At 49.4% G+C, this 17,923-nt stretch overlaps 1 protein-coding gene across 1 annotated transcript in view; it reads left to right on the top strand.

Moving 5' to 3' along the window:
- The window catches only part of LOC142310217 (NXPE family member 1-like), a 158,907-nt gene that overhangs the window by 81,073 nt on the left and 59,911 nt on the right, over window positions 1–17,923 (top strand). The window contains exon 4 of the mRNA XM_075347705.1: window positions 714–778. Coding sequence (XP_075203820.1) covers window positions 714–778 — 65 coding nt within the window. The remainder of the gene's footprint in view (window positions 1–713; window positions 779–17,923) is intronic.

Genomic DNA, 17,923 nt, shown 5'->3' with positions numbered 1-17,923 from the left:
TGTCTATGCCTGTCTGTATCTTACTGTCTCTCTTTATCCGTCTCCCCACCGACATCCTATTACCTCACACATAAGCTTCTTATACTAACAATTGATTTTATTCCTATAACAACCAATTATAGCTGCTATTAATAACCTATAGCTCTCAGCTCCATTGACTTTAATGGAGGCAGGTTTTTTGGAGAGTAACTGTAAAGTGTGGGGTTAAGTCTTACCATCAAAACATAGTCTATGATGTTCCCTGAGTCACATGAGGTGTCTGTGCAAAGTTTCGTGACTGTAAATGCTATGGTGCGGATTCCTTTAGAGGACTTACACACACACACACACACACACACTCAGCTTTATATATTAGATTTTTGCCTGCTCTATGATGAAACGACATAGTTTTTGCTATATTAATTTATTTATTTTATAGTGTTTACTGAAGAGGTTAACTGATAGTTTTATAGATCTGGTTGTTCCAGAAACAGCAATACCAAATATGTATATTTTTTTGGTACACATATTTGGTATGTGTCCTAATGATTACAATGATGTAAATTTGTTTAATTTTTCAGCAACCCCTTCCCGACTATGATGTAAACTTCAATTGTCGTGAAAGGGTTAAAACTGTTCCACAAAAAATATCAAGCCTTCATATTGGCAGAGAAATTTAATTATGCATCTTTAAAGAAGTTAATGTTTTCTTTCTCTTTTTTTCATGATTAAAGATCCTCCAATTTTGGAGCAGAAATTTCCAAACTAATACAAAGTGTTGAAGTTCAGAAGTGTTCAAGTAAGTGCTTTCATCTTTTTAATATTCTTTGTCACTACCGTGCTATTGAATTGTTGGTGACTTCCTAATCGCCAACTTTAAAACTGTTTAAAAGGAGACTTTATTATCCCCTTTCCATATTAGGATGGTAATAAATGTCCTAGTCAGGGGTGCACAAGTCAGATGTAGGCTCAGGAGTTAATACCACTCTACATGCAGTAAATGCCGGCTTTATTACATACTAGCAACATTACTGCTGCTTTGCTCCTAGAAAATGATATGTTAAATTGTTGGTTACACTTGCTAAATAGTGATGAGTGAATATATTCAGCATTATTTGCTAGGGCTGTTTGACACGTCAGTGACTCTGGTACATACTGTATGTTGCTGTTATTATACGTACCAGAATCACTGACATACGCAGACCCATTATAATCAATAGGTCTGCGCACACATCAGTGATTTTTCACTGACCGTGTCCCCGTGAAGTGTACACACGTGTCAGTGATTGCCGCACGGAGGCATGTCCATTTTTTTCTGGCATCACTGATGTCCCACGGACCCCACTATGGTGTGGTTCATGAAACACGTACCAGAAAAAAACGTACATTGAAAATAAAAAGCATTTTCAACTCACCTGTCTCCAGTGATGCTGTGTTCGTCAGCTGCTCTCTGCTTCCTTCTGGCCGGCTCATTATGGCATGCATATTCAGTTATGCAGCCAGAGCCGACCCGGAAGTACCTGCAGAAGTAAGAGACACAGCGGCCAGATGCAGCAGAGCCAGAGATTCAGCACCACGGACAGCAGGAGTGGGGACAGGACAGTTTACCTCCATGTGCAAAAATGGATCACGTATCACGGATTGCACATGCACAACCCACGTGTGTCGTGAATCAGGATATTCATTACTCATTTATTATTTTGGAATTTGCCTCCTGTTGACAAGTCCCCTATCCAGATTTTTGTTGCCTGATTTTCAGCCACTAAATATGCGGGGATTGCCTTCCAATTACAGTAATGCCATAGCAATCTTTGGCTGGCATTCTCAGGCTGGGGATTTCCATGGTTATTGGGCCTTTCCCAGCTTAAAAATCCATCCATTAAATGTACCAATCCTGGTGCTTTTGTGACGCCCTGGCGAAACCAGGTAGTCACAAACAGTTCACATCCTCCTTGTCATCACCACAACCCACACCTAGGCATAACACACAGCCATAAAACCCTAGCCACCCCCTCATGATAACTAGGACACACCAGTGGGCGGGATCAGGCGGATGAGAACGCCCACCTAGGGGTCCTGAGGTGTCAGAGATGGGAACACGTCAGTTCAAGATGAGTTTGGAGTTTAAGTTGAAGTGGAAGTAAAAGTTGAAGTGTGGAGAGCTGACTGTAGTGTAGTCAGGGGTTGTAGCCCCTGGACTACTTGGCTAGGTGGCAGACGGTGAGCAGAGCCACAGGCGACGGAGATCCGGTCATGGGAGACCTAAAGTGGACCGGGGCAGGGTTGTAGCCCGCCGGTACCGACAGCGGGAATCCGGTCCGGAGGCCGTGCACAGGCGGGGTGCCTGGACCCTAGGGCAAGGAAGGTTGCAAGCCCCTCTCCAATTAACCAGCCGGGTACAAGGTTTCAGACGTTGCTCCAATTTACTGCCCAGATAGCGAAACGGAAGCCCAATGCGGGGGATAGGGAGTCTGCCAAGAACCCACTGAAATCCCAATGGTCAGCTTTCGCGGGCCACAGCTCCCAACACAAATAGAACCGGGAGTGGACTTCTCCGTTCCATGCGAAGTCGTCCAAAAGAGAAGGAAACACAAAGTGCAGGGGAAGGGATATCTGCTCATTAACCTGGGTGCGGGACCCGAATGCACAATCCAAAGGCAGTCGGCCACTGGTAACTTGGTTTACCACTGGACTTGTGTGAAATTATTGTCCCTCGGTCCGGTGAGACATCTCCAGCAGCCATCACTCCCGTGTTCGACCCTCGGGCCCCGGGACTACACCTCCCCTATTCATGGAGGGGATCCCATCTTGCTGCCCCCCTGCTCCATCAGCCCCGGGCGCCCCATCAACAGGCCGCGGCGGTGCCAACATCCTTCACCGCAACCCACGGGTGGCGTCACAGACAACCTCCCTTATAAATATCCCCGTTCCGATGGCTCTGAGGATGGGCGGTCGTGCGAGCTCGGGTTCGGTCACCACTAGAGCCGCAGCAGTAACCCGGATCCGAGCAGCCACAGAAGCGGCAGCGGCCCCCGCCCACAACACTTTCCCCAGCTCATCCTGTTTGTCCTGATGCGGTGGAAATCGAGGTAATATAAGGGGTTAATGACAGCTGTTATTTGTCAACAAAATTGCTAACCCTGTAAGTCAAAAGAAATAAACACAAAACACAGAGACAGATCCATTATTTAAAAAAAGGAAACAAAAAACACCCTTTCTCTGCAGCTTATTAACACCCCTAAACACCCCTGCAGCTCCGACATAATCCACACGAGGTGCCATGATGATCCCAACTCTGCTGCCTCCTGAGGTTGCAGTGCGTGGTCTCATTAAAAAATGTGTCCACTTGATGCAGCCATCAGGGACACAATAACACTGCCACAGCTGTGAGCGGTGATGTGAGTACGTTCACCTGACGTCACACCTGGGGTTCCTACTGTATCCCAGCTGTGACCTCAGGTGAAATGACCTGAGGTGAATTCATTGAACTAAGTGACCTCATGTCACGCCTAAGGCTGCTATCCAGGGACAGGGGACTACTCTTACCCTGTACGCTACAGTTGCCTGACTTGTCCTCAAGCATCGTGTACGCTTGAAGGTAGTGAGGCGTGACCCTCCGTCCTGTCCTTGGCTCCTACCCGGACCCTGGTCTAGAGACCCCTACCTGTTCTGTGGGATGCTTCCAGGGGATAACACCAAAAATAAAATAAAAATAACAAAACTACAATCGCTTCTGCAAACTACTCCTTGTCTGCAGAAGGCTACTGGAACTGGGATATGGTACGACCACACACACAGGCTGTCTCTGTAAACTGAGGAAAGAAAATAACTAGCACTGTGTGAAGGATGCTGGGACTTTTTAAAGGCCCAGCCTAATTAGTAATTTAGAGCACCTGAGGCAATGCCTCCAAGCAAACTTGCAAAAGAAGCATTAACCACTCAGATGCTAAAAGGAAAAAAGTCCATTTAAATGAGGATGAGTCTCGCTGGAAAGAGACCAGCCTGACTGTACCTCCCCAAGATCAGGCACAACCACCAGACCGAGAAGACTAAAGCCCGCTTTACACGCTGCAATGTATCTTACGATGTGTCGGCGGGGTCACGTCGTAAGTGACGCACATCCGGCATCGTAAGGTACATTGCAGTGTGTGACAGGTACGTGCGATTGAACGTTATAACGTATATCGCACGCACATCGTTAATTTCTCTAGAATTGAACGTTAGATTGTTCATCGTACCCGGGTTAGCACACATCGCAGCGTGTGACACCCCGGGAACGATGAACAGATCTTACCTGCGTCCTGCGGCTCCCAGCCAGCAATGCGGAAGGAAGGAGGTGGGTGGGATGTTTACGTCCCGCTCAGCTCCGCCCCTCCGCATCTATTGGCCGACTGCCGCGTGACGTCGATGTGACGCTGAACGTCCCTCCCACTCCAGGAAGTGGACGTTCGCCGCCCACATCGAGGTCGTATGGAAGGTAAGTACGTGTGACGGGGGTTAATCGTTTGTGCGGCACGTTCAACAAATTGAACGTGCTGCACATACGATGGGGGCGTTGCAAATCGCATACGATATCGTATGCGAAATTGCAACGTGTAAAGCAGGCTTAACACGGACCGAAAAAAAACAGAAACCCCAAAGAGGCAACAAATCTACAGAGTCGGGAGACTGGAAAAACCGCATGGGCACCAAGCATGGGGGGCAACTCCATCCGGACTGTTGAGGGGCACAACACCTCAGCCACACAATATGGACCCAGAAACCCCGAGCCAACCACCCCAGCCTGACCCTACCACTGAATGGCACTTGTGGGCAGCCAAATGCAGTCACCCATAACCAGGTTTGGACCTGTCCGTTTATTAGTTCGGCCCCGCTGTCGGCGACGGCACATGTGACCCTAAGACATGGTACTTCCAGGCATCCCCACAAACTCAGTACCCGGAAGTGCAAGAGTACCAGTGGAGACGAAAACACTTAGGCCACCCTCCTCCCTGGGACCTGAGGGAGACGATTCCACCAGAGATTCCAAGGAGCAAGGCACACCAGGGAAACTCGCCATAGGGACCTTGCACTCAAGCAGGCAGACAGAAGCCTGAGGAGTAGGAAGCTTTCCCCCCCTGTGTCCTGGAGGGGAAGCAACTGGGAGCGAGGGAAAGATGGAGGACACACACACTCCTTGGATGCAATCCCCCACACGACCAGGAGAGGGCAGTCTGCCAGCAAGGGGAACGCTGGGCAAGACCGGCCTGGGAACCACACTTTCGTGGAGGCGGACCTTACCCCGAGAAGTGAGACCACCAACCCTACTCCACCCCGGTGGGAAATGAACTGGGAGAGAGGGGAGCACGGAGGACAATGGACGCCCTGGTCGCTACCTCCCACACGACCAGGGGGACACAGCTCTCTAGATGGTAGCAGGGTGGTGAAGACAGACGGACAGAAGAAACAAACTCCCAACCCACGCTGTACTGCAGGTGGAGTACGACAAGAGGACATCCCCCCAACTGCATTGGTTCGTCCTCCTCCACCTGTGGGGCCTCCTCCATAGGGAGTACGGGAAGCAGGAAACGGGTCCGACGCTCCCTAAACCGCCTGTTGATCAGGATGGCAAGTGACATGGTGGCCTCCAATGACTCTGGGATGGAGAACTGCTCCATGGAGTCTTGAAGCCTACCAGACAACCCATGGCAGAAATTACTCCTCAATGCCGGGTCATTCCAGTTGGTGTCTGTGGCCCATCTCCGGAACTCCGAGCAGTACTCCTCTGCTGGTCGTGTTCCCTGGTGGAGTTGGTGGAGCTTGGACTCTGCCAAAGAGACGCCTTCCGGATCGCCATACACCAACCCCAGAGCCATGAAAGACTCCTCTACCGACCGCAAAGCCGGGGAATCGGCTGGCAGAGAGAAAGCTCAGGCTTGGGGATCCCCTTGCAACAGGGAGATTATCACCCCAATCTGCTGACGATCAGGGACGGAGTCTAAAATAAAATTTACAAGACTCCCGGAACATGAAAAATTTGTCCCGACCCCCCGAAAACCTGTCAGGGAGTGCCGACTGGGACTCTACTACTAAGAGCCCCGAGATGTGCTGCATTTGCTGCATGAATGCCGTGCACAGGGAGTTCACCACCCGCACAAGATCAGCAAAAGCAGGTGCAGTAGGATCCATAATGGAACCGAAAAAATGGTGGGCTGGCTATTATGTTATGTGTAAGGCTGCTACACAGGAACAGGGGACTACTCTTACCCTGTACACTACAGTTCCCTGACTTGCCCTCAAGCCACAGGTACACTTGAAGGTAGGGAGGCGTGACCCTCCGACCTGTCCTTGGCTCCTACCCGGACCCTGGTCTACAGACCCCCTATCTGTTCTGCGGGGCGCCTCTAGGGGATAACACCAAAAATAAAATAAAAATAACAAAACTACAATTGCTTCTGCAAACTACTCCTTGTCTGCAGAAGGCTACTGGAACTGAGATATGGTACGATCACACACATAGGCTGTCTCTGTAAACAGAAGACAGAAAATAACCAGCACTGTGTGAAGGATGCTGGGACTTTTTAAAGGCCCAGTCTAATTAAAAACTTAGAGCTACTGAGGGAATGCCTCCACGCAAACTTGCAAAAGAAGCATTAACCCCTCAGATGCTAAAAGGAAAAAACATTCATTTAAATGAGGACGAGTCTCGCTGGAAAAAGACCAGTGTGACACCTCACCTCAGGTGAAGTCATTGAACTCAATGACGGATTACTGGACTAGGCCATATGCGCACATTTAGTATTTGGTCGCAGACATTTCTGCACCAAATCTGCATCTCCTGTCAAAAAACACACAAGAACTGCATCAAAAACGCATTTGATTTTGATGCCTTTTCCTGCCAGGATTTGGTGCAGAAATGTCCTAATCTGGTATTGAGTTCAATGACTTCATAGATCATTGAACTCAGTAACCTCACCTCAGATGAAACCATTGCACTTAATATTAGGCAATGTGTGCACATTGAGTATTTGGTTGCAGAAATTTCTGCATCAAATCTGCATCTCCTGACAAAAAATATGCCCCCGAAACTGAATACGTTTTTGGTGTGTTTTTTGACAGGAGATGCAAATTTGGTGCAGAAATATGTGTGCATCACCTAATCTGGTATTGGCTTCAATGACTTCACCTGAGGTGAAGTCAATGAGTTCACCTGAAATCAATGACTTCACCTGAAATCAATTCACCTGAGGTCATAGCTGGGGTACCGTGGGATGTCAGGTGAATTCACTGATGTCATCGCTCACAGCTGCGGCTCAGTCAGTGTGACCCTGATGTCCGCAGTAAGTGGTCACGTTTCCTAATGTGACTGCGCACTGCAACCTTGGGATGTAGGAAACCTGGGATCATCATGGGACCTTGTTATATCTCGTGGCTCTCCTCTTGCAAGGAATGAGGTGGTCCCCCATTCCTTGTCTGCCGCGAGCCCTCCTACTCAGCAGCACCAAAGGCCTGGGAGACTGCAGGAGTTTCCTCCTCCTAGATGCAGCAGAAGGGTGACACCTAGTGGTTTACTCCTTGTAAGGAATGGAGTGGTCTCCCATCCCTTGCCTGCCACGTGGCCTCCTGCTCAGAATCGCAGAGGGTCGGAGTGGTTGCACAGTGTGCAAAGGATAGATGCTCAGGGAAGCAGCAAGACTTCCCTTAGCTCTGCACATTGTGAAACCGAAGATCCCGCCTTTATGACCCAGAGGCAGGAGGTTGAGCATGTGCCCCACGTGACGTCTTCTGATTCGCTCACTGGTATCACACGGCCTGATAACGAGGCTGGTGATGTGCTGAATCCTGACTGGCCGGGCCAGGACGTCACAGATCATGATTGGGTCACATCCGTCTCGCGCCCGCCCTTGGCTGGAGCTACATCTCCTTAAAAACCCCTCCTGCCATCATGGCGGCACGCGACCGTCCTTCTATGTTTGGATGTCTGGCAGCGTGCTGCCACGCCACTGTACAGACATTGTATTTTGCAGGTCTCGCCCCTGCCTTGCTGCTCCGGCAGTATTCCGTTTAACAGGCTGTGTTCCTGTCCCAAGTGAGCTCCTTGAATCTCTGTCGGACTCACCTGGTTTCTGAAGCACACGTGCGTGGGCACCTCTGTGCTACCCTCGTGCCATATTCCTGTGACTCCCGCTGGCACACGTGCGTAGGCACCTCTGTGCGTCCCCGTGCAACAGGTACACCGAGTTGTGAGCCCCGTGCCATACAACCCTCACGGGTTAGGGCGGACAGGTGTACGCAGATCGTCTGTGACATTCCAGACGATCGCTAGCAGCAACCCGCTCACTCTTCTCCCACCATAGCAGCGGTCCCTTACACCGCACAGTGGACCTTGACCGGCGGAAGCTGTCCATATACCATCTTGGCACGCTTCCCCGGGTCCCCCTCGTAACATTACGGTCACGCCAAAGGTCTGGCTATGGCAGAAGAGCAGCAGCAGTTGCTGCGTTATGTGCAGCAGTTGGAGTCACGATTGGCAGCTGTGGAGCGGTCTTCCCCCGATAAGGCTGCTCTAGCGACAATTGCCACCCAAGCGGCTACTCAGGCTGTGGAATTGAGCGGAAAGTCGCCTCGCCTTGCGCTCCCAGAGCGCTTCAACGGGGACAGCTCCGAGTGCCGTGGTTTCATAAACCAGGTTACCACCTACTTGGAGATGTCCGCCACTCTTTATGCTACTGAGAAGGCGAAAGTAGCATTCGTCCAGTCCCTGCTCACAGGGAGAGCGCTAAAATGGTCCACGCCGTTGTGGGAGTTCGGAGATCGGGTGGTGAATCACCTTCCAGTTTATCTTGAGGCCATGAGAAAGGTGTTCCTCGGGCCTCAAGTCACCCACGACTCCGCGCTGCGACTCCTACGCCTTCAGCAAAAGTCCACTTCAGTCAGGGACTTTGCGGTGCAGTTCAGGACACTCGCCGCAGAGCTGGACTGGCCAGATAAAGTCCTTGTCCCTGTGTTCTGGGAGGGTCTGGCAGGGTTCGTCAGACGCGCTGGCCACTCGTGATGTGCCGACCACCTTAGAGGCCTTGATACGGCTTGCTTCTCCCATAGACATCCGCCACGCGGAGCGGAGGCTCGAGGTCTCTTCGGCACCCACGTCTACCTGGCCTACAGAGCCTCTGACTCTCCTTCCCCACCAGACCAGTCTCCCAGCCAGTCCTGTTGATGACTCTGTGGAGCCCATGGAAGTCTCCAAGGTGGTCTCCTCTACCACAGGCTCTCGGCCGCCGGTCGTTTGCTTTGCCTGTGGGCAGAGGGGACATGTAGCTACCCGATGTTCAAAACCATCGGAAAAGAGACAAAGTCTGGTTTCCATCAGAGGAGGAACCCTAGACGCTGCCTCTCCTTCTAAATTAACCCTCAGCGCCCAGTTGCAGTTCGGCACCACTGTCTTCCCTGCCCTGGCTTGCTTAGACACTGGCGCTGACGGCAATTTCATTTCAGCCTCCCTGGCAACTAGGTGCTCTGTTCCCCTGGTCCTGTTGCCTAAACCAATCAGTGTCCAGGTAGTCAACGGGTCCCTACTTGTCAAACCCATTACCCAGATCACCGTCCCTCTCAGGATGGATGTACCACCAGGCCACCATGAGCAGGTGTCCTTTCTGGTGCTTCCAGAAGGGACGGATGAGATCCTACTAGGACTCCCCTGGTTGAAACGGCATGCTCCGATACTCAACTGGACAACAGGGGAGATCTCGTCCTGGGCAGGGTCATGTAAAGAACACCTCGGGACCACCGGGTCACCCACTCCCCTAGACCTGGTGCCACCTGGCCAGACCCTCGTTCCCTCTAGGTTACGGAACGATGTACTTTCCTGGGACCATACCTCCCAGGTCGTGGGCCTCTTCAGGTCCAAAAGGACCAGAGTTCTAGAGGCCAGGCATGATTGGTGGCCGACGGCCGACTCCTCGTCCGACAACCCTGAAGTAGCGAGGTTGGTTTAAAACAAAAATCGTTCAGGGCAAGAGGTACTTCCTCGTGGAGTGGGTCGGTCGTGGACCGAAGCATAGGACCTGGGAATTGGAGGATCGTGTCCACGCTCCGGGTTTGGTAGCAGCCTTTGAGCACAGGTGGCGGGGAGGCCCATGTTACATCTCGTGGCTCTCCTCTTGCAAGGAATGAGGTGGTCCCCCATTCCTTTTCTGCCGCGAGCCCTCCTACTCAGCAGCGCCAAAGGCCTAGGAGACTGCAGGAGTTTCCTCCTCCTAGATGCAGCAGAAGGGTGACACCTAGTGGTTTACTCCTTGTAAGGAATGGAGTGGTCTCCCATCCCTTGCCTGTCACGTGTCCTCCTGCTCAGCATCGCAGAGGGTCTGAGTGCTTGCACAGTGTGCAAAGGCTAGATGCTCAGGGAAGCAGCAAGACTTCCCTTAGCTCTGCACATTGTGAAACCGAAGATCCCGCCTTTATGACCCAGAGGCAGGAGGTTGAGCATGTGCCCCACGTGACGTCTTCTGATTCGCTCACTGGTATCACACGGCCAGATAACGAGGCTGGTGATGTGCTGAATCCTGACTGGCCGGGCCAGGACGTCACAGATCATGATTGGGTCACATCCGTCTCGCGCCCGCCCTTGGCTGGAGCTACATCTCCTTAAAAACCCCTCCTGCCATCATGGCGGCGCGCGACCGTCCTTCTATGTTTGGATGTCTGGCAGAGTGCTGCCACGCCACTGTACAGACATTGTATTTTGCAGGTCTTGCCCCTGCCTTGCTGCTCCGGCAGTATTCCGTTTAACAGGCTGTGTTCCTGTCCCAGGTGAGCTCCTTGAATCTCTGTCAGACTCACCTGGTTTCTGAAGCACACGTGCGTGGGCACCTCTGTGCTACCCTCGTGCCATATTCCTGTGACTCCCACTGGCACACGTGCGTAGGCACATCTGTGCGTCCCCGTGCAACAGGTACACCGAGTTGTGAGCCCCGTGCCATACAACCCTCACGGGTTAGGGCGGACAGGTGTACGCAGATCGTCTGTGACATTCCAGACGATCGCTAGCAGCAACCCGCTCACTCTTCTCCCACCATAGCAGCGGTCCCTTACACCGCACAGTGGACCTTGACCGGCGGAAGCTGTCCATATACCATCTTGGCACGCTTCCCCGGGTCCCCCTCGTAACAGGACCTCATGTGGATTATGTCTGACCTGCAGGGGTGTTTTGGGGGTTAATAAATTGGAGAAAGAGGGTGTTTTATTTAAATAAGTGATTTTTCTATGTTTTGTGTTTATATCTGTTTTGTCACATGATTAGTAATGGGGGGAGCTCATAGGCCTCTCCTCATTACTAACGTTTTTTGACAAATCACAGCTGTCATTAATCTTTTATATTATCCTGATTGTCATCGCTCCAAGATAATTGGGATGAGCTTGGGGTCAGAGCCGGAATTGACAAGCTTACCTCCTTCATTCTCAGTCACTTTTCCCGTCAATTGCCAATAGTGTTTGTCTGATATTACTGACTACATCCCTATCAATGTTGGAAGGACATCTGCCAAGCAATTTGCCAATATTTTCGATATATGTATATGACTGCTGCGCTAATAAAGGAAACACAGTGAGAAGGGAATTGGATAAAATATGTATGAATATATAAATATTAAAAATATTTAGGATACCTGCAGTTTTGGAGGTTGATTGCGTGATGTTTATCCCCTTCAGCCTCCAGCCTGTTTTCACCTTAAAGACCTGGCCATTTTTGCAATTTTTACCAGTGTCACTTTGACAGGTTATAACTCTGGAAAGCTTCAACGGATCCTGGCTATTCTGACATAGTTTTTTCGTGTCATATTGTACTTCATGTCAGTGGTAAATTTAGGCCGATATGTTTTGCGTTTATTTGTGAAAATTTCGGAAATTTGGCGAAAATTTTGAAAATTTCACAATTTTCAAAATTTGAAATTTTATGCCCATAAATCTGAGATTTGTCACACAAAATAGTTGCTAAATAACATTTCCCACATGTCTGCTTTACACCAGCGCAATTTTTGAAACAATTTATTTCCGTTAGGAAGTTAGAAGGGGTCAAATTTCATCAGCAATTTCTCATTTTTCCAACAAAATTTACAACAAAAAATGTTTTAGGTACCACATCACATTTGGCGTGATTTGAGAAACCTAGGCAACAGAAAATACCCAAAAGTGACCCCATTCTAAAATCTGCACCCCTCACGCTGCTCAAAACCACATCCAAGAAGTTTATTGACCCTTTAGGAGCTTCACAGCAACCAAAGCAATGTAGAAGGAAAAAATGAAAATGTTACTTTTTTACACAAAAATGTTACTTTAGCCATAAAATTTAGCATTTTCACAAGGGTATCAGGAAAAAATGCATTATAAAATGTATTGTCCATTTTCTCCTGAGAACGCAGATACCTCATATCTGGTGGAAATCAAATGTTTGGGCAGACTGCAGGACTCGGAAGGCAAGGAGCGCCATTTGAATTTATGAGTGCAAAATTAGCTGCACTAATTAGCGGACGCCATGTCGGGTTTGAAGACCCCCTGAGGTGCGTAAACAATGGAGCTCCCCCGCAAGTGACCCCATTTTGGAAACTAGAACCCTCAAATAATTTTTCTAGATGTTTGATGTGCACTTTCAACCCCTGGGGGCTTCAAAGAAGTTTATAACGTTGAGCCGTGAAAAGAAAAACATTTTTTTTACCACAAAACTGTTGCTTCAACTGGGTAGCTTTTTTTTCACAAGGGTATCAGGAAAAAATGCACCATAAAATGTATTGTCCATTTTCTCCTGAGTACACAGATACCTCATATGTGGTGGAAATCAATTGTTTGGGCGCACAGCGGGGCTCAGAAGAGAAGGAGCGCCATTTCACAGCAAAATTGGTCGGAATTATTAGTGGACGCCATGTTGCATTTGGAGACCCCCTGAGGTGCCTAAACAATGGAGCTTTGAACCCCTGGAAGCTTCACAAACGTTTGTAATGTTCAGCCGTGAAAATATTGTTTTTTTTTTTACAACAAAATTGTTTTTTCAAACAAGTAGCTTTTTTTTTCACAAGGGTATCAGGAAAAATGCACCATAAAACGTATTGTGCAATTTCTCCTGAGTACACAGATACCTCATGTGTGGTGGAAATCAATTGTTTGGACGCATGGCGGGGCTCAGAAGAGAAGGAGCGCCATTTCACAGCAAAATTGGTTGGAATTATTAGCAGACGCCATGTTGCATTTGGAGACCCCCTGAGGTGCCTAAACAATGGAGCTCCACCACATGTGACCTTATTTTGGAAACTAGACCCCCCCCATACAAAAAAATTAGTTTGGCGAAATAAAAAATACGGACGTCAGTAAAAAAAAAAAAATGAATAAAAAAAATATGAGCGCCTGCCGCTAAGACCAGTGCCAAACGTGAGAGCAATGCACGAGTCTCGCATCACATCATCCGCTCCTGTCTGGAAGCGAGCAACTGTGCTGGATAATGCGATGCAAGAGGGCGTGGAGGCGGATGGAGGGGCAGCAGATGAGAAAAGGCGCAGCGGATGGAGGATGGGAAATGGCGCAGCGGATGGAGGAGCGGCGGAGGATGGGAAAGGGCGCAGCGGATGGAGGATGGGAAATGGCGCAGCGGATGGAGGAGCGGTGGAGGATGGGGGTGTGGGAGGTGAGATTGGGGATAGCTAACTTACAGGATGGATCTGGGCAGCAGGATCACAGCAGACAGAGGAGGCAGCAGATGAAGGAAGCAACAGATTGAGGAGGGTGAGAGGGGGCAGTAGATGAAGAGGATGGGAGAGAGAAGGCAGCAGATCGGGGAGGGGAGCAGAATCTGATGGGAGAGAGTGATGGCACATGGAGGGGGGAGGCGGGGGGGAGGCAGCACATGGAGGGGGGAAGGCAGCACATGGAGGGGGGGAGGCAGCACATGAAGGGGGGAAGCAGCACATGGAGGGGGGGAAGCAGCACATGGAGGGGGGGCAACACATGGATGGGGGGAGGTGCAGTGGCGGATGGAGAAGGGGCAGCCGATGGAGGTGGCGGCGGCTGATCGGGTGCAGTGGCGGATGGAGAAGGGGCAGCCAATGGAGGAGGCGGCGGCCGATCGGGAACACTGGCAGCCGATTTGGGGGCAGCGGCGGCTGAAAAAGGTGGGTGCGACTGAAAGAGGGCGGTGGCGGCGGGAACAGCGGCATGGCAGGTGGGAACAGCAGCGTTGCGGCTGGTGGTGACGGGGACAGCGGCGTGCTGTGAGATCGCTGCTCGTTACACACAGTGCTGGTTCGTTTTTTTATTGTTGCTCTCCCGCTGTTAAGCACACATCGCTGTGTGTGACAGTGAGAGAGCAAAAATCCTGAATGTGCAGGGAGCAGGAGCCGGAGTCTGACAGCCTGCGGTAAGCTGTAACCAGGGTAAACATCGGGTAACCAAGGTGGTTACCCGATATTTACCTTCGTTACCAGCCTCCGCAGCTCTCACGCTGCCAGTGCCGGCTCCTGCTCCCTGCACACGCTAAGCTAAGCGGTGTGCACTGGTAACTAAGGTAAACATCGGGTAACCATACCCGATGTTTACCTTAGTTACCAGTGTCCGCAGCTTCCAGACGCCGGCTCCGTGCAAGCGCAGCGTCGCTTGCACGTCGCTGCTTGCTGGGGGCTGGTCACTGGTCGCTGGTGAGATCTGCCTGTTTGACAGCTCACCAGCGACCATGTAGCGACGCAGCAGCGATCCTGACCAGGTCAGATCGCTGGTGGGATCGCTGCTGCGTCGCTAAAGTGTGACGGTACCCTTAGGCAACATTCAGTCACCCATACACCCTTGTTTCCCTTTCAGAGTCCACTATCTAAGGACTACAAACCCTATCTCCATCCGGGAACCCCAAAAGGCATGTTTATACTATGACCCCACTGTAATTCACTACCCCCTCCCCCTCTTCCCCCCACTTTTTTGTTTCATACTCATTTTAAACCTTTTTTTTTTTGCCATACTAGTGAAACTTTGCATACTACTTTGGACCTACATTACCTCCTTACTCAATCAACCTCCAAAACTGCAGGTATCCAAAATATTTTTTAATATTTTATATATTCATACATATTTTATCCAATTCCCTTCTCACTGTTTCCTTTATTAGCGCAGCAATCATATACATAATTCAGTTTTGTTTTTTTACCCTGACAGGTTCACGCAGACCCTGTCCACTGCTTGCAGCTTTCAAAATTGTGAAACACATCTAACTTTAAGCAATGAAAAAGCATGTAAAACGCGGTAAAAACGCAAGCGTATTTTTAGCGTTTTTGTGGTCAAAACCAAATTTGACAAAGACAATTTCTGCCAGAGGATGTGTTTAGAACTAACTCAACGCAAAGTGCGCACATAGCCTTAAAAAAAAAAAATGAAAACTCATAGACTTTGCTGGGGAAACAAAGTCATGCAGTTTTGAGCCCCAAAACGCACTCGAAAAATGCGCAAAAACGCCGCAAAAACGCACTGTGCGCACATAGCCTTGCAATGCATTGGAAAATGCAGAAAAATGCAGAGATTAAAAACGCAGCAAAACGCAGCCAAAAGCACAGCAAATCGCAGTAAAAAATGCATGCAATTTTACCGATGCGTTTTTTGCGGGTTTATGTCGCGGGTGGGTTTTTATGTGTTTTTGTGCGTTTTTTAGCAGCCACAAACGCAGCGTAAAAAAAACGCAGAGTGCACAAATAGCTTAAAACCATCAGGACCAGGTGCCTTGAGTGCAGGGAGAGAGGCTATCATAATCTGGACTTGCAAAGTTCAGAAAAGAACTCACCACCTTGTTACTTCATTGCTGCTCCTAGCAGCTTGTTCATGAGACCGGAAAAAACATCGGCCACAGCTGAGTAATAGTATAAATCCAAGAAAAAAACATGAAAATTCCGGTATTACTTAAAATCCCAATTAGGTCAAATTGATATGTATGGGTGGCACAGTGGCTCAGTGGTTAGCACTGCAGCTTTGCAGCGCTGGGGTCCTGGGTTCAAATCCCACCAAGGACACCATCTGCAAGGAGTTTGTATGTTCTCCCCGTGTTTGCGTGGGTTTCCGCTGGGTTCTCTGGTTTCCTCTCACACTCCAAAGACATACAGATATGGACTCTAGATTGTGAGCCCCAATGGGGACAGTGTTGCCAATGTATGTAAAGCGCTGTGGAATTAATAGCGCTATATAAATTAATAAAATTATTATTATTGATAAAAACATCTCTACAGGTTAGGGAGAGCAGTCCATGTTGACACTTTTTTGATCTGACAATCTTAATTGTAACATGACTATTCCACAAAACAGTTTAAAACAATAAGCCCCTCCTATTTCATGACATCAAAATTAGCATACATAAATAAATATTTAATAATGTACAAAGTCTGAACAATACAATAGAGATCCACATCTGAATAAATGTACATCAAATCATTGCGGTAATTCAATCCAAAAGGGATCCTAATATTAAAGTTGAGAATCCATAAAGCTCTGCCTTTTATAATGCTTTTTTCCAGTTACCTCCCCGTTTTGGTTTGTTAACCTGTAGGAAACCCATGCTCCTGAAGTTACTCAGTTCACACTCATGTTTTTGTGAGAAATGCTTAGATCCTGAGGTGTTAATAATTTTCTTTTTTTTATATTGGCAATGTGTTCCGCCATTCTAGTTATCAGTTTTCTGGTTGTACATCCAATATATGCCAAGTAACATTTCTCACATCTAATAATGTACACCCCATGAGTAGCGTCACAATTAATGAATGACTTGAGAGTGTATGGCTTACCATTCCTATATGTAACTGAATTGCTCTTAAAAATATAAAGGCAAATGTTACACTTGCTGCTGTCACATTTATAGGATCCCATACAGGACAACCATGTGCCCGATCCCTTATCATTGTTGTTCTCAAATAAACACAGGTGGCAACATGTTGCCCAGGGTTTTACCCCTCCATGACGAAAAATGACATCCATTCTTCAGGATTTGATGTAATACCTCATCCTGACTTAATATGGGCAGATATTTGGAGACAATGCCTCTGATCTTATGAAACTGCTCACTAAATGCAGTCACAAAATTAACCTTATTACTGTAATTATACCATTTGTCCCTATTCATATGTTTATTTCCTTTCCTATTACTTACAGCAAGATGGGCTGCAGTGTGTACATCGCCCTGGCCAAAAACTAGTACTCTACCAGGATACAGCTAAACCCCCACTAAAGTGGAAGCATCACAGGTGCAGGAGGAGGAAATCACACAAACACCTCCATGGAATGGAGAGGGGCGATTGCTGGATGATAAAACTGCACACTAGTGGCTTGCATAGAGCGCTGTTCACACATGCAGATAATGTCACAGGCGGCAGGGCGCTGCGCTCACCAACGTTCGGGTCCGGCACTGCTGCTGCTCCTCGGTGGCTCGAGCGGTGGGCCGGATCCGGGGACTCGAGTGGCGCTCCTCGCCCGTGAGTGAAAAGGGGGTACTTTGTTTGGGGATTTAGTCCGTGACGCCACCCACGGGTTGTGGTGAAGATGGGCACCACCGCTGCTGGTAACGCGGATCCCGGGAGCGATGGTAGGGAGCAGCTGGGATGTTGTTTTCCCCCTCCGTGGGTAGGGGTTGGTGGTCCCGGGGCCCGGTGGTGTGACAGGGAGGCAGGGCTGGTGAGGTGCAGGGTTGCAGGGACAGCGCAGCGCGGTGCCGGATGGCACTGGTGTACTCACTTAATAACAAACAGGCAAAGTCTCTGGTAAACCAAACGGCTGGATGGACGGGTCCCGCAGCCGGCTGCAGTGTCTCTCCCCGGACAGGTGATGGCGGCTTTCCCTGCACCCTTTTGTACTTTTGACTATGATGTTTGCCCAACGGTAGTCCACTCCCGGTGTATATGTGCCGGAGGAGTCCGTGTTGCCCGCAGGCGCTGGCCCTTGGGTCTCTAGCTGTGGCGGTAGC

This window comes from Anomaloglossus baeobatrachus, chromosome 5, assembly GCF_048569485.1.
Source record: "Anomaloglossus baeobatrachus isolate aAnoBae1 chromosome 5, aAnoBae1.hap1, whole genome shotgun sequence".
Taxonomy (NCBI): domain Eukaryota; kingdom Metazoa; phylum Chordata; class Amphibia; order Anura; family Aromobatidae; genus Anomaloglossus; species Anomaloglossus baeobatrachus.
Note: the sequence above shows the minus strand (reverse complement) of the source record. Positions and strands in the feature narration are given on the sequence as shown.